The sequence below is a fragment of the Thermobia domestica genome, chromosome 7 (genome assembly GCF_964235325.1).
Source record: "Thermobia domestica chromosome 7, izTheDome1.hap1.1, whole genome shotgun sequence".
NCBI lineage: Eukaryota > Metazoa > Arthropoda > Insecta > Zygentoma > Lepismatidae > Thermobia > Thermobia domestica.
Genome location: NC_137460.1, coordinates 78,773,883 through 78,796,135, shown reverse-complemented (window position 1 = coordinate 78,796,135; position 22,253 = coordinate 78,773,883). Strand labels below are relative to the sequence as shown.

At 35.5% G+C, this 22,253-nt stretch overlaps 1 protein-coding gene across 1 annotated transcript in view; it reads left to right on the top strand.

The window, feature by feature from the left end:
- Nucleotides 1-5,902: 5,902 nt before the first annotated feature.
- LOC145690212 (uncharacterized) overlaps nt 5,903-22,253 on the top strand; it is a 95,610-nt gene continuing 79,259 nt past the window's right edge. The window contains exon 1 of the mRNA XM_081764883.1: nt 5,903-6,728. Coding sequence (XP_081621009.1) covers nt 6,609-6,728 — 120 coding nt within the window. The 5' untranslated portion in view covers nt 5,903-6,608. The remainder of the gene's footprint in view (nt 6,729-22,253) is intronic.

The window sequence follows — 22,253 nt, the reverse complement described above, 5'->3', positions numbered from 1 at the left end:
TTTCGTTACCATAGAAAATCGAAAGCAATAATAATATTAGGAAAACGGTTAATGTAAGTTTGAATCAAATTGTAACAATATTTAATTATTAAATATTGGAATATAAAATTATAACAATGTAACAATTAAAATTATTCCACAATAATTGTACAGCAAGTTCCCGAATTAGTCCAATTCTAAAGGTAGACGCAGTCAGTGCGTTTGAAACTCCAGTCTAATAAAATCAACACGAATGGAATACCAAAGGTCTCATTTATTGAACTATAAACTTAAATTATTGAAATTAAAATAAAACCTAAGTATATATGAAATGTGGAAATTTTTCTTCATACCACGTGGTTCACTCACATGCCCGTTTGGTGTCAGCGTGGTCCCAGATTCGATTCCTGTAAGATCTTTCCTTGGACACAAAAATCCAAGTAATAGCTAGATTGAAAGGCGCGGTAGCTTAGGATAGAACGCTAAATCGATCCTAGAATGTGAGTTTGTAGTTCACAACATCGTTCAATGGGTTTCCTTCAACATTATTATTCCATCAATTCCTTTTTGTTACCATTCATCTTCATGAATTGCTCGTCTCGTTTAGCTGTAAGATAACATAATGAGAAATTATTATTTTTTTTTTAAATTTTAGAAGTATCATAGTAGTTCGGTTCAGTTTATTGTTGTTAGAAGTACATTTGAAATTCGAGACGAAACGATAAGCTTCCGAGACGAGACTCGAAGTGAGACTAGACGAGAAATTTCTCGAGTCTCATAACCAACACTAGTTCAGTCAAGTCTTCGATATCAAACTGCTTCAGTGCTCATAGTATAAAAAAAAAACTATATATTGATAAAGTTATTGTACGAATACAATCAAGAACACCTTTAATAATACCTTTATCGACCTTTAATAATACGCAAGTCATTACACAATTTACTCCAATAATAAATATGGATTTAATGTTGTCATGTCACAGCCTTCGTGGATCTCTAGTAACGCGAAAGGGTTCTGGTAGCTTCTAGATGAAAAAAAAAAATCAGGGCGTACATTTTGTACCTAAATTGTAAACCGAGACGAAAACAGATATTTCAAAATAATCATTTCTTTTACATCCAGTTTGGGGCATCAAGAAGAGACGAGTTATTTCTGCCGTCTTGTTTGATATATTGGTCTTTCTCAGGCTTCTTAATTGATCAATTAAATTATTCATTAAATAAGAAAATACTGCCGTTGCTTCCAGGGCCGTAACTTGTGGGGGTAAGGGGGCAACTGCCCCTCCAGGTAAGCTCCCGGTCGTTTGAGGGGGGTCCATTTTCAGACAAAAGTTTCTTATTGCATATGAGATACGAACATGAAATTATAAATGAAGCATTAAACAGGTTCACTACATTACATAAGCAAAACAAAACACAAAAGGTAAATTATACGGGATGTTAAACTCAAATCAAAAGGTAAATTAAACAAAAATAAGTCGTGGGCCCATTTCAGTAAAAAAAAAAAAAAGTATTCTATTAGGGGCCCTAGAAATAATATTTATTCGGGCGGATTTGAGATTTGTGAATATTTTCCTCTTAATTAATTTATCATGTATGAAACGGGCCCAGGGTCGTAACTAACGGCTCTGGAGACCTTGCCGAGCGGTAGGGCCCACAGGCTCCGGGGCCCCCTAAAAAGGAAGAGAAAGATGGAAACAAGGGTCCAAGAATTAGAAAAAAAACACCTTTTTCTAGGGGCCCAAATACGCGTATTAATGCTTTGCCCCCTTCCCCCCTAGAAAAAATCTAAGTTACGGCGCTGGCTGCTTCTCAATTGCGATACATTCATTGCTTTAATATGATGCGTAGACAACATAATAGTTCCCAATGGTGCGATCTCTAGCTTTCTGCCTTAATTCAATCACTTGAGTTTTAAATTGAGTTTGTTTTAACGTCTCACGTTTATGATCCAAGGCTAGAGGAGACGGTGTAGATGATAAACGAAATAGTGGAATGAAGAAAGTAAGGGGAAACGAGAGAACCTCTAGAAAACCCACGCACATGTTTTATCCACCACAAAGTCTACTTGGTGAGAGGTGAAATCGAAAATAAAATGTTGACTTTGGTCCAGTTGGTAGATGCACGTGACATCATGAAAGATCATTTTTTTTGTATAGGTCGTTCCTCACCATAATATTTTGCCTCCAAGAGCTGGATTACAGGACCAAGTCACCGATCCCGACAATTCAATCGTTTGATTGATTGATTTAGTAATTCACATCCCGTTTCAGCCAAGCATTAATACGCGTATGGTGAGATGATACTTACTACTTCGAGTGGGCGCAAGTACTCGAGTCAAGAACCATGCCACTAGAAAATGAAATTTTTGAGTTTTACCTCCCACGGTAATGCCGGTTAGGCTAAAGGAAATGGTGTTGATGATAATGAAATTGTGGGATGAAGAAAGTGGGAGGAAACGGGAGAACCCCGAGAAAACCCACGCTCATGGTGTTTGTCCATCACAAAGTTCACTTGGGCTCGGATCGAACCCGGGATCCCAAGCAACAGAGGTGAACGCTCTACTACTGAGCCACCGTGGCCCTAACCATGCCACTAGAATTCGAATCTGGGACTTCGCGCACAGAAACCAAGCATGGTTTCGGATTTAATTTCTGGGAAGGAGAACTTGCCTCAGATCCAAACCTGGATAATGATATATAGCCTATATAACTGCTCATGTGATATGGTACAAGGTATGTCAAGTTTCATTAAAAAAAAACAAACAAACAAAAAAACAAAAAAAACGTAACATTATAACAAATATAAGGATGATAAAGATATTTATTTCAGAAGTGATTTCTTCTGGAAAATCTTGTAAGACACTCTATACACGATAAAATTCTTTTAGTAGCTTCCTTACCATCGATGTTCTGAACAATGTTACAGGATTTCATACTCGTGTGAATCAGATATGCATATATATATATATATATATATATATATATATATATATATATATATATATATATATATATATATATATATATATATATATATATATATATATATATCTTCCTTGTCATAACAAATGACCATGTAGGTAGAGTTTAAGCATTAATACGCCACAAGAAATAACTGTTCACATATTAAAAATATTTCACTAATTTTCGGTGTATACTTTTACGAAAGATTTACACCGGGTGTTACAGCACGATACCTGTTTGGTACAGACGTTCATCGGGATACCACAAAATTGCTATTAATATCGAGCTTTTCTTTTTATTTGAAATACAGTACAATATCATAAAATAATACAGATTTTAATATCATAATCTGAGCTACTCGTGGCCACGTTCCAATATTATTTTAATTAGGCGCAGAAGAAGTCTAAGAGGCACTTACAATCATCCATGTACTTCAAAAACCTTTACAGGCTGGTATCCTATTAGCGATTTCACATTTTTACATGTTCAAGCTTGTGCCATACAATGGAATAAGTCGTAGGAATTCTCTTAGGAGTTTTCTTACGGATAATATTATATTTTCTAGCCTTAAGAGTCTTCATCCCGGCGAAATTAAAATACCGCTAATTTGACAGTAATTATGTGATATCTTCAAATAGATAAAAGATAATTGAAATATGGAACAAGAGCGCCCTAGCGCAATATTATTTTGCGTGAGGTACCGTTATCACAAGTCACTTAGTGACTTTCCGTTTTCAGCTGTTTAGAAACGCGAAAATAAATGCCGATTTTCAAAATGGCTCGAAATCGCAAGCAGATAAGTGAGTCGTGATGACGGTTTTTTATGTAAAATAATATTGTCTAGGGCGCTCTTGTTCCACATTTCGATTATCTTTTATCTATTTGGGGATATCACATAATTACTGTAAAATAAGCAGTATTTTAATTTCGCCGGGATGAAGACTCTTAATTGCCAATCACACCAAATTTTTCCTTGTCATAAAGATTAACGTTAAGATTACGTTTAAGGACGTCACTACAAATAGTACTTCAAAATGTAAAATTCTTTCAGTAATGGTCCCAAAGAAATTAAATGCCGATTGAAAGCAGAAAATTCGTATCATTATTAAGCCCAAATTCTTTTGTTTTCGCAAATTCTGTCGAAGAATATAACGCTTAAAGTAAATCAAATGATAATTGACGACTCGCTGTAGAAAACAGTGTAAGTGCCAAACACAAAAGTTACTGTAACAGTAGAGACGAAAGATAGTAAATTGTGCCCAAGCGTCACAAAATAGAAAATAGTATTGCTCAGAAATACAACCTAGCATATAACCAAGTATGAAAATCTAACTAAGGCATAGATGTATTCAAAAAATAAAATAAGTGAACTGCAGCGAGTCTTCAATTATGCCTGTTGTGCTGTATAGTTAAGAAATATGGTCGCTTACTTTGAGGGGAGATCTTAAACTGAAAGTATTTGAAAATAAAATTCTGAGGCAAATAATAATCGGACTGAAAAAAGACGGAAATGAGGAATGGTAGAAACTTGAAGAATTGTACTGTACTGTTTATCATTGTTAGCGTCATTAAATCGAGGAAGCTCATTGAGTTTGAGTTTGAATTTTCAGTTTAGCGTCCCTTTCAGCAACAAGTCTATATCAGACATGGACCTATGGCTGAACATGGGATCCGAATCATATGAGCTCCCACCGGGAACCGAACCCAAGTCTCCCACACCAAAGGCGCGTATGCTAACCGCTTAGCCACGAGGGAGCGAGCGAGAAGTTCATGCAGCTAGAGGAACGCTTTCAAAATTTTAACTGCATACCCAATCGAGAAAGGGGACACCTTGGTTCAGTGGTAAAGTGCGGGACTTGAAATCGTAAGGGCGGAAGTTCAATTCCCGTTTGGGTCAAACTTTAAGCCAACGGCCATTCCATACTGAATATACCGGTTCTTCTCCGATCACCGAAGTCAAACAGCGTCAGGTCTGCTCAGTACTTGGATAGGTAATCGCCTGGGAACACCAGTTGCTGTTGACATCTCTTTAGCCGGTGGAAAAAAGCCTAGTGATCCCGGGCGTTTGGCTTCGGATCATGAGGCGCAATTCATTCGGAGTTCGAGTCACTCTGACGAGCATGGTCTGAATTTCAACTGTCCTGGATATGCTTGTATTCGTGTTCCTGTCTAGTTTGGTAAAGGTTAAAACCCTGCGCGAGAAAAATCGGGTGCTCAGGAAACTGAGGAATTATCGGTTGATTTTTTTAAAAGTGATAGAACTCTGACCTGTGGCGTCCCTGGTTTGATCTCCGGCTAAGTCAGTTTGTGGTGGGCAAACACCATGTCCATGAGTTTTCTCGAGATATTCTCGTTTCCTCCCACATTTCACTCAACCGATTCTTCCGTTATCATTCACTTGCCTTACTCATCCGTCTCCCTTAGCTTAAAGGGCATAAGCGTGCGACGTTAAACTGAAAGATTTCATTTTATTTAATCTTTTTGTCTTTTTGACACTAGGCTATAGCAGAAGTACCCAACCTGCTATTGCTCACGACTATTCATATGCAAGTATCATTAGCTGTTATTTATTTATTACTTTTACTCGAATGCTTTTATTACCCAATTATATCACTACCTCTCTTCATTCATACGTTTTGCAATAAATACAGTAAATAAGTGAATAATTGAAATATCATACAGTATCACTTTCCTCCTACAGCAATGCTCTTCTGAATACATTCTAGAATTCAGCCTAAGCCAATATTGTAGCCATAAAATTCGCTAACAAAACATCTATACAATTAGTTTAGTAAGGTGAGGTTACATCATCATTTCATGAACATAGTATTGTGACGATTCTGATGGTTATTTTACACTTCAATAAGCGTAATAATTGCAATGCTTAACACCAAACACAACAGAATCTTTTTTTATTATTATTATTATTCCATCGCAAGGCACTCCAAAGAATACTCATGGTTTCTCTACAGTTAAAGAAATAGAAAGTAGGTGTTGGGAAATGGAAAATAATTTTTAAAAGTCTTATTTACATGACAAGTTATATATTTTTAGTGCATTAACATCTGTTTGTGAAGAGGAAGGAAGCGAAAAAAAAAAAAACATTTTTCAAGGTGTTTGTCTCAGCACGAAAATAGCCTTGTCAGAAAGTGTCAACTATAACTGCTTACTAGAAATGTCCTGAAAACATAAACATTACGCACAGAGAAATATATAGATATATTATTAAAAATACAAAATAAATAAAAACAGTGTCTGAATGAAGTCTGTTGGAAAAAGGCTAGTACGTATTTTGTTTTCATTTTGATATTACTTCACAGAGAGGAGGAAGAAGCTTGTAGGTTGTGAAGAAAAGAGTTTATAATGTTACGTGCAAATTACGTACTTTAGCACCAGTGAAGGACGCTCGTCACTAACAACTAGGTTTTTCAGTGATAGCAAGTACTGTCGTACAGTTGTGTATTGAGCGAGTGGATTTTTTCCTCCTTAATTTGTGACACTGATTACAAAGTGAACAAACAAAGCGATGAAAATGTGGGAAAAGATGTGTTACTTGGTATTTTTCAAGTTTCATATTTATTTTAAACAGCACTAAGCAATATTGTGATTGTGAATAATACTTAAGGGGGATTTAAAAGAAAAAAGTGTTTTAAAAGTAAGAAGATGGGTTCTTCAATGTGTAAAGAACAAGATAATACAGTTCCTGCTACTAATAATGCAAATACAGGAGATAAAAACCCTTTTGGACGTGTTGTTAATTATGTTGTGAGAAGAGCTTCCGAGGTAGGTATACTTTGTACTCTTTCTTTCTTTTGAAATTAAATCTTTCAGTTTCACGTCGCACGATTATGCTCTTTAGGCTAAGGGAGATGATGATTAAGGCTAGTAAACGATGATGGAAGAATTGGTGGAATGAGAAAGTGGAAGGAAGCGGGAGTACCCCCGCAGGAAACCCACGGACACGCTTACTAGAACCAGGGACCCCACGCACCAAGGGTAAGCGCTCTACCACTGAGCCAGTGCATCCCCCACTTTGTATTCTTGTTTCTTATACTAAGCATTTAATACATGATATCTTAGCGTCACTCTTTCTTTTAATTACATGATTATTATTGAATCGCATTTTAATAGGGCAAATTTGAAAGGGTTTTTATGGCATGAAAGGAGCATGGGTGCATTCGGTCCTTAGGTCCTCATGATCAGTGATGTAATGCTAGAATTTTTGGTAAGAATACTATCGATCGTTTTCAAAAGTATAGCGTATACTCAAGACTAGTTGGCATATACGCATCCCAATATACGCTCATTCTTTCGTAAATTTAAGGTGAGTATACGCTGGGCTATACAAATGTTAGGTGGGTATACGCCATATACTCCAGTATATGCCCCATTACATCCCTGCTCATGATCATCCATCAAGGAGGTATGAGACTCATGCTTCCGATAGACCTTATTTATTATACACTGATGAATCCACTGTTCTGAACTCAGAATTTCACCCAGTTTTTAAACTGCTAATTTTGATCCAGCTCAAAGGTACCCTGCAGGCGGATTTTATGGTGCATGTGAAGTTGTCATCATGAAAGTTTTTGGCGTGGCATATTTTTTTGGTTGAAAATTATACAATCAAACTTGAGAATGTAAATTTAGGGGGAGAAATGCATATTGGGAGATAGAATATTAAATTTAGGGGGACTAGTGGTAAATTTGTGGGGTTGCGTCCAAAAACTTAGGGAGATGGACATTTCCAACAACAGAGATCGTGGCTTACCACCCCTAAATATTAAAAGATGGATGCCTTTGTAGATTTTCTTTATTCTTGAAACATCATCATAGGTATTATCTCATCATAGACAATGGCGGCTCTCGACGGAAGTCACAGGGAAGAGAGCTTAAGTAATGTATTAATTCTTATTTATAAGAAATAAGGCATTAGGTAAGTTTTCTTCTCTTAGTTTGTAGAAATAAAGTTACATACAGGGTCGGATTAAGGCTTTTGAGGCTCTGGAGTCGACTATTTCAAGGGGGGCCCTACGTTACGAATAATTCCTATGATACGTTTGAATTATCAGTTTCAAACACCTATGTATGGACACATCCCAATTTTCTCTTTTTGTGGTCATGGTTTTCACACAGAAGATGCATGTTTGTTGCGTAAACAGTCTTCAAACACGTAATGTCTGTAAATGTGGGAAGTACATTTACAGCTAACATTGTCATAGGAAATAAGGGTCATGTAAACTCCTCCATTACTACACGAAATAATGATCTTAATGCCATTTTTGATTGAAGATAAGAATGCTGATGCTGTATTAGATTCCGCTTCGCAGATATCAATAATTAGAGAGGATTTAGTTTCACCTAAGGCTAAGATATTGAATATGAACAAACGAATAAAAGGAATTACTCAGAATTCTCTTTTGATAAACAAGATAGCAATTGTGTGTTTCAAAATTAATGAGAGAACATTTTATCATGTATTTTCGCGTGTTTAGTAATTTTTCCCAAGACATGTTGTTAGGGAATGACTTTTTAGTATCTCAGAGGGCCCAAATTGTTTTGAATAGGAACGTTTTATTGTTAAGGAGATTTGAAAAATCTCCTAGATTTGCTCTAAATTATGACAGAGATATTTTAAAGGAATTGTCACCACAAGCTAATAATTTGGTTTGTAATAGAGCCCCAAAATAGCTCACTTTCTCACAAAATAAGTATCGTGAAGACGCTGGTAACGGAAGACTTAACTCTACCGATACCGCGAGCGTAGCGAGCGGAAAAAAATTACCATGATTCTGAATATAATAAGTTGATTGTTATATTATAATATTAAACAGAGGGATTTTTGGGGCCCCGGAGCCTGGGCTCCATTGGCTCCGCACATAATCCGCTCCTGATTACATATATAAGGTATTTTTACCGATGTGATTTCTTCTAATAGTCGCCACAAAATGTGAAAGGTCAATTACTGTAAATTAAGAAGAGTTAATGCATTATGCTCCTTATATAAATATAACCTCTTTGTCATGACTGACATAGCATATATCTGTTTTAATGCCTTCCACCAGTTGTAGCCTTTCCTTCCCTCTATATTTTCCCTTCCACTATACCTTCTATCACGTCCCTTAGAATATAGTTTCTTCTCTTATACAACGTACCAACATCGCTGTTTCCCTCCTACTATTCTTAGCACTTCCTCGCCCACTTCAGATAATTTTCTCCATTCTTCTATACACTCATGTTTCTAGTTATTTTTAGTTGTTTTTGCGTAGTGTCTATGTTTTTACGCGTAGTGTCTGTTTCTACGCGCAGTCATTTTTTAGTTGTTGTGTGCGATGAATATTCTACACAAAACATTTTATGAGTACTTTTTTAAAACTCTTTATTACAAGGGGCACATGCTTCTTTCTCCATTCCTAGCTATCTTTTAAATTTCTTTTCTACTTTAATGTTATTAATAATAATATTACCTAGGTACAGAAAACTTTTTAAATTTCTTCCTTCATATTTCTGTATTCGATACAGATTGCTTCGTTCCAATTATAATTGTTTTTAACGTTTTAACTTTTTTTTTCTTCATGCCATAATCTTTGCAAGTGTTCCTTAGGTTCATAAACATGATGTTAATTTTTATATTCAGATTCCGCATCAACAGTTATATCCCATATATCTAATCCTTTTATCTGTTACCAAAATGGGTCTTCCTTATGCATACCTTTCTTCATTATCTCTTGTAGATAGATATTAAGTAACTTTGGTGAGAGGTAATATCCTGGTCGAACTCTCCTTTCAATTGCATTATTATTTCTTCCCCTATTCTAACATTTATTTGTTGGTCATATGTAAGTTTCTTATCAGTCTTCGGTCACTCTCATCAACAATTTCTAGCTCATCTGTTCAAAACCCTTTTCTAGATCAATAAATGGAACATATACATCCTTTCCTTTTTAAAAATAGACTTTTCACCAATACTCTTAATAAGTCAATATCAACTTTTGTGCTCTTACTTCTCCTGAATCCAAAGTATTCCTTCTTGCTCTTTTATTTGTTCTCCAATGTAACATTGAGTTCAGTATTTGAAACAAAATTGTTTGCTGGACATGACGTAAGACACGATTTTATCAATAGTACAGAGGCAGATTCCTGAATTTCACATGTTCGTTCAACCGGAGAGAGTAAAAGCAATAGATTTCCTTATTCCATTAAATCGATCTTCCTGAGAATTTTAGACCGCCTTTCACTTCCTTGGACCATGCGTTTGCTTCTAGGAGGTCATTAACGGTCAGAGAGGTCGGCGCTGTATTTTCATTTACTTCTACTTTCAATTAAATATCTACTGTTTTAGTACCATTCATTCTAGTATCATGATTCATACATCATTCTTTTCAGAATAAAACAAGCATTCAAATGAAGTCAAGTCCGTGATCGTATGACATACAGGAAAAGATAAATTTGAGATAATTTGGAAAACTTTCTTCCACGAATATCCCTTTCGGGAATTTTTGGGTACCCTGAACTGTGCCCGACTGTATGTATCCGGATACAATCCACCTTGAAATATACTCCCGGTCCTTCGTAACTCAAGTGTCAAGTTACATTGCATACAGTGAACAGTTACGAGGAAAAAAAAAAGAAACTATTTCCCAATCCTGTTGGAAGATCCAAAATGTCATAATAGACAAAAATACAATAATAATAATAATAATAATAATAATAATAATAATAATAATAATAATAATAATAATAATAATAATAATAATAATAATCCAAGCATCATTATTGTCAGAATGGAATCAGATTTCAGTTCTTATGAGTTCAACTTCTCAGCCAATGCTGTCATTTTCGTCCTCAAGGAATCTTTTGGTCACCCTCTCGCTCTTTTCTTGTGGTTCTTTGTGAAAGTTTAGCGTTCCTTTTCATAGCCAAAGCTATCTGAGACGTGAACCTACAGCTTAAGGTGGAATCCGTACCAGCACAATGAGTTCAATACTTTCCCGTCCAGGATCGAAGCTGCGACCGCCAAATGTGCACAAGCTACTAGACTAGCAGAGAGGGCACCTGCTTGATTGTCTTGGACGCCGATTTTGTATATTTCCTTTCAGAGTTTGAACAATGTTTTTCTCGCCCTTGCCCTCCATATTCTTAATGAACTTTATTGGTATTGTTGTGTTCTTGATTTAAGCGTTTTTAATGTTTTCTTAATTTCTGCTTTGCAATCATAACAGATAATTTAAAAGAGCGTCTCACGCGATGAGGTCATCACTACAGAAATTTTCTTTATCGTAATCTGCTTTACACTCTGTTGTCGATCATACATGGTAGTACACAAATGAGTTGAATAATTATGTTCTCGTTAAATCATCCTACTAATTGACGTGAACGTTTGATATGAAGCTCTGTAAATTTCTATTATGAAACGAAATTCATGGTTTCGATGGAAATCTCTGTAATTAAATATTCATTGAAACATCTAACATACAGTAGATGCAGAATAAACAAATGCAATAATGTGCACGTCATTAATATGTTGGAAACCAATTTATTTCAATAATTCTTATTTCTACGTAAATACCAATTTTCATTGTCATCAACATATTTTACAGAACCTAGAAATGAAACTTGTATGACGCTAACGCTAATGCTAGAAATACTGACCAAAGAAAGTCACAATTATTTTGTGCTGTTATTGTGAAGTCCAGTGACGTAACTAAGGGGTGGAAACGGGGCTTGTACCCATTGGGCCAGATTAGGGGGGCGCAAAACTGGACAAATATTTATTTGCATTATAAGGCAAGGAAAGGAGTTTTAGCAAGCTAAAATCATAAAAAATTACCTTAGAAACTTAACAGGACAACAACGACTCACCAACCTTACGATCAGTCGTTGTTTCAGGAAAAATGTTCCGGGGGGTACACTTAGTATTCCGGGGGAGCACTGCTGGTACTATTCTATTTATTATTATATTATAGATGTATTATTTTGGTCTTCTCCGGGGGGGCACTCTCAGAACTCCGGGGGGACAGTACCTCCCAAAAGAATGTCTAGAAAAAACACTGCTTACGATCATATCCATAGAGCATAAGTCAGCTTCAAAGCTATCTTTTGAGGACATTGTGAAAACCTTCGCAGCCAAAAGAGCCCGGAGAGTTAAATTTTAGTTTTTTAGTAATTTAGCTTTTTGTGTTTTCATTTAACTTATATCGATTTAAGAGATCTGTAAAATGTCCGAGTATAATATTCGAGACAATAGCTTCACTGTTTGTCATAATTAAATATTCTATTCTAAAGCAACTGACTGTTGATTCATTCTACATATATGCACATCCCGATATACATAGTTCCAAAAATATTGTGATTTGTAGTTATTAGATAAGACAAGAAAGAATATATCAGTCAAGCATGCTACTCTCAGATTATTTGGAGAACGTATACTAATTAGTTTGGGTTTTATCTTGAATTAAAAATTAAATTATGTACCGCAATTTTAAAATCAAGCTTTATTACTTGAATTAAAAACTGGAGTGGGAGAATTACTGTGTGATGCCAATATCAGGTGTAGTCGGGGAGCGTTTTGGTTTGGTTGGTCAGGGGAAGGGGTAATGCTAGTTCTTGCCCCGGGCAACAACTATCCTAGTTGCGTCGCTGGTAAAGTCATTGAACACTAAGACATAAACCTAACTAGCCATTATAATTCTGATTCGTCGTAATATCAAGTAAAGTTATTTCATGCTGTTTTCTATAGTATTTGGCATTAAACGTAAATGCTTCGTTGCAAACTAGAATTAATCTGATTTTTCTAAATATCCAATATCATTCTCATTCCCCTCTAAACCTTCTTTTCCTTTTTATAATTACACTACTGTCCTTATTTGCTGACAAGCCCTTAATGAGAATTTTTGTTCTTCTTTCTATTACTTTTGTATTTGTTCCTTAGTCAAGGGCGCCGATCCTACGGGGGGGGGGGCAAAGTTCATGTGGGCCACCTAATGTATTTATGAATATACAATATTTGGCATAATTTGAATGCAACTTCTCTTAAAATCCTCATATATATATACCTTCTGCATCTGAATGCCCCCCCCCCAAATTTACAGAGAAATCGGCGCCCTTGTCCTTAGTGCTAAATACCTCTGTTCTAGTTCTCATTGGAATTTTACAGTAGTTCCTAGACATCAACTAAAGGTGAAAGTAATTGGGTCCAGTTGGAACATTCTTCATTAAATTTTGTTTTCACTGCTCTTTAATTTAGTGTTTCCTTGCAATTAACACGACTTAATCTGTTCTCTTAATGAACTACTCGAACAGTATCTGCTGATTTTATTTGTTCTAATTGATCCTCTAGAACAGCGTTTCTCAACCATTTTTTCTTTGGGGCACACCAAAGTATGTTTCAAACTTTCGCGACACCCTTGAATGTGATTTCGTCCCTAGACGCAGAAAAGCAAACACATAAAAGTACATTTCTTTTATTATGGAACGACCATGAGCTACAAATCTCACAAGCAAATTACGTAAGATTCTTAAATAGAAACATATTAATATAAAAGAAACTTACGACTCTTAAGCAGGAGTAAGAGAAAGAAATATTACCAACAGAAATATACGAAGACATCAAACTTAAAATCTCGCAACACATGTGACATGTATTCGCAACACACTAGTGTGTCGCGATGCAGCGGTTGAGAAACGTTGCTCTAAAAAAATAATCTATGGTCTTCCTATGAACCGTAACACCAATTTTGTTTTAGTTTATCTGTCTGTATCTTTAACACCTCACGAAGGGACTTGGAATCCTTATCAAAATTCAGTGTTCTTGCGTTTTCACTGACCAATCAACGTTTATTCCTCTTCCATAAGAAGTTTACTGTTCTTTAGTTGTTTAGATTTTCGTGATCCTACATGTGATTGATTTCTGCAATACCGCCCATGTCAGACTGGCTACAATAGGTTTGATTACAATAACACTTTTTTCTTCAAAATTTTCATTACTTTCAATCAGTTCCATAATACCTTTGATTTCCAGTACAGGAGATAGAGCATTATCTCGGTGGTAAATTTTAGAAATGGTGTCAATTCTCGATGAATGAGCATACATATGCAAAGTGTCCAGGCAATCAAAATTTGAAGCACAGTTTATTTGCAGCAAACGCATATAATTAGTATGGGTTAACAAACAAAACTGTGCAACGTTGTGCCGAGATGTATGATTTTTGACATCTGAAGCATTCTTATGGTTTCACCTTTTGATAAACGATATCGTTTATATATACAGTGCCGGATCCAGGATTTTCTGAGGAGGGTGCACAATAACTACCAAAATAACCAGTCTCATTGAAACTTTTGACAGTGACATGTGACAATATTCTTTACACCTGACAACACTGATACATAGATCGAAGGAAGGGGGTATTTTAAAGAGCAGAGGGTCGCAAGTGATATGCAGAAAAAAAACCTTCTTTCTTCCTGGCTTCTGTTTCTTCCCTACTTGACAAATGTTATATTGCTGTGCTTGGTGAGTCCTTTTTCTTGAAACTTCAGAAAATCAACTTAAACTATTACTTTTGCAATACGTCTCTTTCTTTAAAGCCCCAAATGGAAACATGATGGCAGAAAGTTTCGGAATGTGATGCTATTTTCACTGCTAGCTTTTCATTTTAGATAGTGTATATTTACAACGAAGGGCACTGGTGCACCGGTGCACCCCCTAAATTCGGCCATATATATATATTCGGCCTTTCAGTTTTTGATTTGCATTTCATTTCCTTTTGCCTCCGTAGGCTTCAAATACCTCATCGTTAAATTAATAGGGTTGTATTAATTGTAACATCGCTAGAATGCCAGAAATACTGACCTTTCAAACTTACAATTATTTTCTGCTCTTATCGTAAAATCCTTATATGAACAAAAACACCAGAGGTGCAAAAAGTGCAGCCAAGTTCGTCAGCCTCAAAAAGTGTTGAGATGAGGATGGATGAGCCAAGTTCCTTGGCCACTGCATCTGAAAGGAACACTGAAACTTGATGCGAGGTGTCTAACATATTTGAATACATTAAGATGTCTGTTCCTAGTTTCACGGCCGGGACATTTCAGTCCTAAGGCTAGTGGTGACCCCCAAATCCACCACGCTCACAAACACCACCCCTAAGGCTCGTTAACGTCATTTACTTTGACACTTCGTGGAGGAATATAAGTTTTCCTTGTCTGGGTTTCGAACCACCAATCTTACTGCAGTATTCTGTATATGTGCCTTAACTCATTAGCAAAGTTGATATTCTTAAGGTTGATGGTGGTCCCAAACCCACCACGCCCACCACCACTATCCCTAAGGTTCCTTAACATAATTTTCCTTGACACCTCGCGCCAAGTTCCAGTGTCCCTTTCAGATGCAGTGGCCAAGGAACTTGGCTCATCCATCCTCATCTCAACACTTTTTGAGGCTGACGAACTTGGCTGCACTTTTTGCACCTCTGGTGTTTTTGTTCATATTTCACTTCTTTTTGTAGTTCACCATATCAATATCGTATATTGGAATTCTCAATTGTGGCATATTGCTGGATTTAAATTTAAAATTGCACATTTTTAAAGGAGTTATAATGTGTTACATACAATATTAGTTCCCAAGGGCTCTCCCACTGGGAATCGAACCCAAGACCTGTACAAGAAAGGCGCACATGCTAGCCACTAGAACAACGGGGAGGATTTATTCTATCAAATATCTGTCAGAGCGTTATATCCAAACGAGATTCCAATTCATTTACCCGAACTACAAAATCACAATCGCTAACATCTCATTTTTCATTGCCTAAATACAAAGAGTATCAACAGGGCCCAAAATCCTTGATGCTGAATCCTCGCTGCTACATCACTAGACATAGCTGGTGTTTCAATATACCTAGTTGTTCTCTACTTTTTCACATTGCGAAATTACGGAGTTCATTACATGACGCGCATGTTGCGCAGTTTCATACTGCCTCGGGTTTTCCTTCCAATGATATACACCTTTCAAAAAGCTTGTAAACTTAATAATATTTGCCACCAACATATCCTAACTGTATGTAAAGCTACATGAACTGGCATAAATTAAAGGGGTGCTTCCGGTTGACGTGGAAAGTTGAAATGATGAAGGGGGATGAAGAATTTTCCCACGTTATTTAAATGGTTCTTTTTTTTAAAATATAATCTCATGTTTTAGGAACTTGGAATTGGAATAAAAAATTGAAATTCGGTATGTTTGTACGTTTTCATTGGTATTACCTAAGTAAATCAGTAAAAATAGACAATTCCAACTTTAGAGTGGTTTTCTGGGGAACTGAAAAATCTTTCCCATGGTACGTATTTATATGCGACACCTTTTACACCCCAAAATTATACGGCACTTCCTGTAGAGCAACAATGATTAAATTTGACGTGATTGTAGATTTTCGGAACTAACCGACAGAAAAATTGCCAAAAGTGAATATTTTTAATTTTTAGGGAGTCTAAAGGGGAGATGAAGAAATTCCCCATGCTATTTAAATACACCTTTTTTTGGACAAATAATCTCATATTTTAGGTATTTGAAATTGGAATACAAACGTGAAATTCGGTATGCTTCAACGTTTTCGTTAGTATTACCTACGTAAGTCAGTAAAAATGAAAATATCCAAATTTAGAGTGGTTTATGGGGAACAAAAAAACCTTTTCCATGTTATTTATATTGGACATCTTCTACATCCCAAAACGTTTAGGCACTTCCGGCAGGGTTAGAATGATGAAATTTGGCACAATTGTATCCTCCCGAGACTAACCAACAGGAAAATTGCTAAAATTGAATATTTTTAATTTTTAAGGAGTCTAAAGGAAGATGAAGAAATCACAATGTTATTTAAATAGGCGTTTTCCTGGAATACAAAATCTTATCTTTTAGATAGTTGAAATAGGAAAAGAAACTTGAAATTCGGGAATTGTAAGCTTAAAAGGTGTGAGGAAGTAGGACGAGCAAAGGCGAGGGTATGGGGGCGAACCACCGAAGGGCAAATTCAGAAAATATGAAGAGCAAAAGGCACGAAATTCACTGTTGATGAAAAGGATGATACGTAAGAGATTCTCACTGTTCACAGATAGAGACACGAAGTATCAAGAACATTTTTACATAACAACTGTGGTAACTATAATATAACTCATATATTTACTAAATCGCTTACATTTTGTTGCTAGTCTCACATAAATTCGAACAATTGGATTTCTCATTTCTTCGAAAACTTCATTAGGACAGTTTTTTGCCTATAAAAAATTTCCCATAGCACATTCCTCAGATTTTGGAATTTTTCCATACTCAAGTTATTGTAGGATACCTTTATGCAAAGTTTCAAGTTTCTATCTCATTGGGAAGTACCTAATCAATTTGATGAGTGAGTGAGTGAAACGAGTTTTTTCCTGGCTAAGGATAGTTTTTTGCCTATAAAAAATTTCCCATCGCACATTCCTCAGATTTCGGACTTTTTCCATACTCAAGTTATTGTAGGGTACCTTTATGCAAAGTTTCAAGTTTCTATCTCATTGGAAAGTACCTAATCAATTTGATGAGTGAGTGAGTGAAACGATTTTTTTCCTGACTAAGGACAGTTTCTTGCCTATAAAAGATTTCCCATAGCACATTCCTCAAATTACGGACTTTTTCCATACTTAGGTCGTAATAGGGTACCTTTATGCAAAGTTTCAAGTTTCTATCTAATTGGGAAGTACCTAATCAATTTGATGAGTGAGTGAGTGAAACGATTTTTTTCCTGGCTAAGGACAGTTTTGTGACCATAAAAATTTCCCATAGGACATTCCTCAGATTTTGGACCTTTTCCATACTCAAATTGTTATAGGGTACCTTTATGCAAAGTTTCAAATTTCTATCTAATTTGGAAGTACCTAATCAATTTGATGAGTAAGTGAGTGAAACGATTTTTTCCCTGGCTAAGGACAGTTTTTTGCCCATAAAAGATTTCCCATAGCACATTCCTCAGATTTCGGACTTTTTCCATACTTAGGTCGTTATAGGGTACCTTTATGCAAAGTTTCATGTTTCTATCTCATTGGGAAGTACCTAATCAATTTGATGAGTGAGTGAGTTAAACGATTTTTTTCCTGGCTAAGGACAGTTTTTTGCCCATAAAAGATTTCTCATAAGACATTCCTCAGATTTCGGACTTTTTCCATACTTAGGTTGTTATAGGGTACGTTTATGCAAAGTTTCAAGTTTCTATCTAATTGGGAAGTACCTAATCAATTTGATGAGTGAGTGAGTGAAACGATTTTTTTCCTGGCTAAGGACAGTTTTTAGACCATAAAAAATTTCCCATAGGACACTCCTCAGAATTTGGACTTTTTCCATACTCAAATTGTTATAGGGTACCTTTATGCAAAGTTTCAAGTTTCTATCTCATTGGGAAGTACCTAATCAATTTGATGATTGAGTGAGTGAAACCATGTTTTTAGTGGCTAAGGACAGTTTTTTGACCATAAAAGATTTCCCATAGGACATTCCTCAGATTTTGGACTTTTTCCGTACTCAAATTGTTATAGGGTACCTTTATACAAAGTTTCACGTTTCTATCTAATTGGGAAGTACCTAATCAATTTGATGAGTGAGTCAGTGAGTCAGTGAGCCTGAAAACTGCATATTTTGGGGGTCCAATACTCAAATATGGTTGAAGGTATTAATGTGAGGTTTGGCATATGGGTACATCTGTGAGATATCTCCTAACATTCTAAATTTCATGTTTCTACTCTTAATAGAATTGTTTTAACGAAGCTTCGAAATCGGCGATTTTACCCAAAACTCTTGTTCGTGTATAATATGCTTACGGCAGTGCAGGCCAGTTTTCATTTGCTTCGTGGAACTTGGCTGCCATGCACTTTCGTGCATGTTGAAATATTATGATATATATTTAACTAGCCATTATAATTAGAATTCGTCGTAATATCAAATAAACATATTTCACTGTAAAGCTTCTGCTTCTATTGGTGTTGATGGCAACATTCTCCATACTTAATTGACATTATAGTAGAAGAAGGGTTTTCTTCAAATTTTTTATTGAAGTCCGGCAAAAATTTATTTAAAATTCCATAACATTTTGTTAAAATCCCATTCTACTTTTGTTAAAACCCTAAGAAAAATTTTGTTAAAATCCCATAAATTTAGTTGAAATGATAAACATTTTGTTAAAATACCGTGATCTTTTTTTTTTAATCACAAACTTCTTTTAAAATCTCAAAACTTTTATTAAAATCCCATACAAAATCCAACAAAAGTTTTAAAAATCGCACAAAATTTTGTTAAAATCCAACAAAACTTTTTTAAAACGTCATATAAAAAATTATGAGGTGCATCTGTAATTTAACTTGTCTTTACCGCCTGACATGTAAGACGTGTTTTTAACATATGTCTTTACAGTAACGTTTCGTAGAAACTGTTCTTGGTTTTATTGTTATTAATAAAAAACTAAATGTGTCCATCCAATGAGTCTAATAAAAAAAAACTTTATGATTCTGGCTAAAAAGAAGGCATAAACTTTTAACGAAGACCCTTTTACGAAAATAAGAATTGGATTAGATCTAAAGTCGACGCCTGTTGCAATTTCATCTAAAGTATTACAATGTGATTTTCTTAAATTGCAATTTTCACTCTTCATTGAATTTTTCGTTAAAAAAAAAAAAATCCAGAAGGGCAGTATATATCGAACGCGCTCTACAGAACTTGTCCAAACTTCGCATGGGAACATATGAACTTACTTAATACACATGCCAAATATTTTCTGTCTAGATCAGATATTTTCGATTTTTCGATGTATGACGTAAGAAGGAGGTTTTTTCACAATGAGGAAAGGAGAGGAGGAGGGGAAGGTAGCAGAAAGAAAAAAGCTAGTGTTGGGAGCGTACACATAGTGATGGATACACGAAAGTGTGCCTGTAAAACCATCGACCATGTTATCGGTGTACTTATTTGCCTACTATATATATATATATATATATATATATATATATATATATATATATATATATCAAAGTTAGGTTATCTCTTAGCCCCTTTCCCTCTCCGCATAGTTTAGTAAGAAGAAGAGCAGGAAGTCGTGACGTCACAGAGCATTCAGTTAGAGATAAGTAGTTTACACTTTTAGTTCCCGAATTCTGTAGGATTAAAATTGGGGTTTGGACTTAGTTAAATTGTCTCCCGTCACCACCATCACTGCTACCCATAAGGATGGGGACAACCTCGACAAATGTCGGGGTCAATGCCTGGAAATGAAATATATATAGCAAAATGATATACATATGGAATGCCGGCTAGGTTAAAGGAGAAAGTGATAATGAGAAATGAATGTACTGGTGGAATAAATAAAGTGGGAAGAAACGAGAGAACCCTGAGAAAACCCAAACACACGGTGTTTGTCCACCACAAAGTCCACTTGGCGTGAGGTGGGATCGACCACACACCAAAGGAGAACGCTCTACAACTGAGCCATCACAACCCCATATAGATAGATAGATAGATAGATAGATAGATAGATGTAGATAGATAAATAGGTTTAGTTACTTTCTAAACACAGTTTGGTTACAAGAAGAAAGTTTAACTCGTTGATAATACTGAAATTTAGTGACTTATGAATACTTACTTGACTATTTTGATCCTGCTACCCCTCACAAAAATCGTTAATTGCTATTTAGAAGATTAATTAGAATGGGAATATCCAGTAGATGAGCAAACCAGTTAAACTTTAATTTGAGATTAAATGGTAAACCGTTAAAACGTTAATTAAACAAAGTGTGTAGGCTTGTTACCAAGAGCGACGATTTCTCTGTAGCTTTGGAGGGATTTTTTTTTTTTTTTTTCTGACAAGGGTCTAAGAAGGCATATATGAGGATTTTAAGATAAACTGAATTCAAATTATGCCAAATATTGGTGGCTCACATGAGCATTAGGAGGCCGGGCCCCCCAGGATTGGCGCCCTTGCTTGTTACTAATAAAGATTTGCTAAAAACAGTGAATGACAAATTGTTTCCGCAAACGACAATCTCATTTACTACTTAATTTTATATTAAGTTATTCCCGTATGTTATGAAGTTAATTAAAATGGAAATGTTCCGTCAACAAAACCCTATCCTAACATGCATATAAGTACAGTATATCCTTCTCAGGAAGTAAATATGCCAAGTCAATAGTAAAATCATGTAAAGAATTTTTTTTTTTTTTTTTAGTTTATTAGCATTTACGCCTAATGCTTAACAATTGCATAACAATAAAATAATTGTTATATTCAAGCCATTAAAAGTCAGTTCACAGAGTTAGAGAAGCTTTACTTGTCGTTCAAGGCCAAACACAACAGATGAGGGTTAAAAATTACAGATAAACATATTACATAACACAACAGTCACATTGTAAACAAATTACCTGGACTCTAATAATTACTCCCGTCAATATATGTGTCTTGAATTTTTTTTCCTTTTTCTTTCTGAAAATTTATTTTCTATCTTTCTGTCCTTCCTCAAGCCTTAGAAAGATCACGTGATAATCTGCTTTCACATAACTCTTTTGTTGATGCTATAATAACTTTAATAAGAATACTTGAAGTAGGCGCCCACCAGAAATTTTTGTTGGGAGGGGCCCAATCATTTTTAGGGGGGAGAGATCCAATACTACAAGTCACTACGTCTATGTAGTATTGAACGGATATTATTCTCCCCCCCCCCCCGAAAAGACGATAAGTAATTGTAAAATACTTCCACCCATATTTTCAGAAAAATATATAACTAGAATGTTCTTATAAGAGAAAGAGTATAGATGAAGAGTAAGATCATTTTTTTTTTTTTTTGCTACATCAATCATTTCTCTGTTAAACAATTATAGTTTTATTTAAAAAGTGTACAAATGTATGCTAGGAAAGTTTTTTGCGGGGTCTGGACCTGCGTCTCTGACTTGAAACACTTTTTAAATGAATAAAAAAAATAACAAATAAATTAAATTACTATTGCATATATTGTAAATTAGTATTGTATACTTAGGGGTGTATCCATGGAGAGAAAATGGGGCCCAGCCCCTTAAATGACTTCCAGCTCCCTAAATGGAGTTTGACTGTTAAGTGTTTATTTAAACATGTTTACTAAATCAAATGAGTTTTGATTTTAAGTCTCTTTCAGCAGCGAGGCTATATGAGACGTGGATCTACTGATTAACGTGGAATCCGAACCACATGAGCTCACGCTGGGAATCGAACCCGGTCTCCCACACCAATACATTAAATGACAAATGCTTATAATAAAGCAAATAGAAGTGTCCGTTCTTCG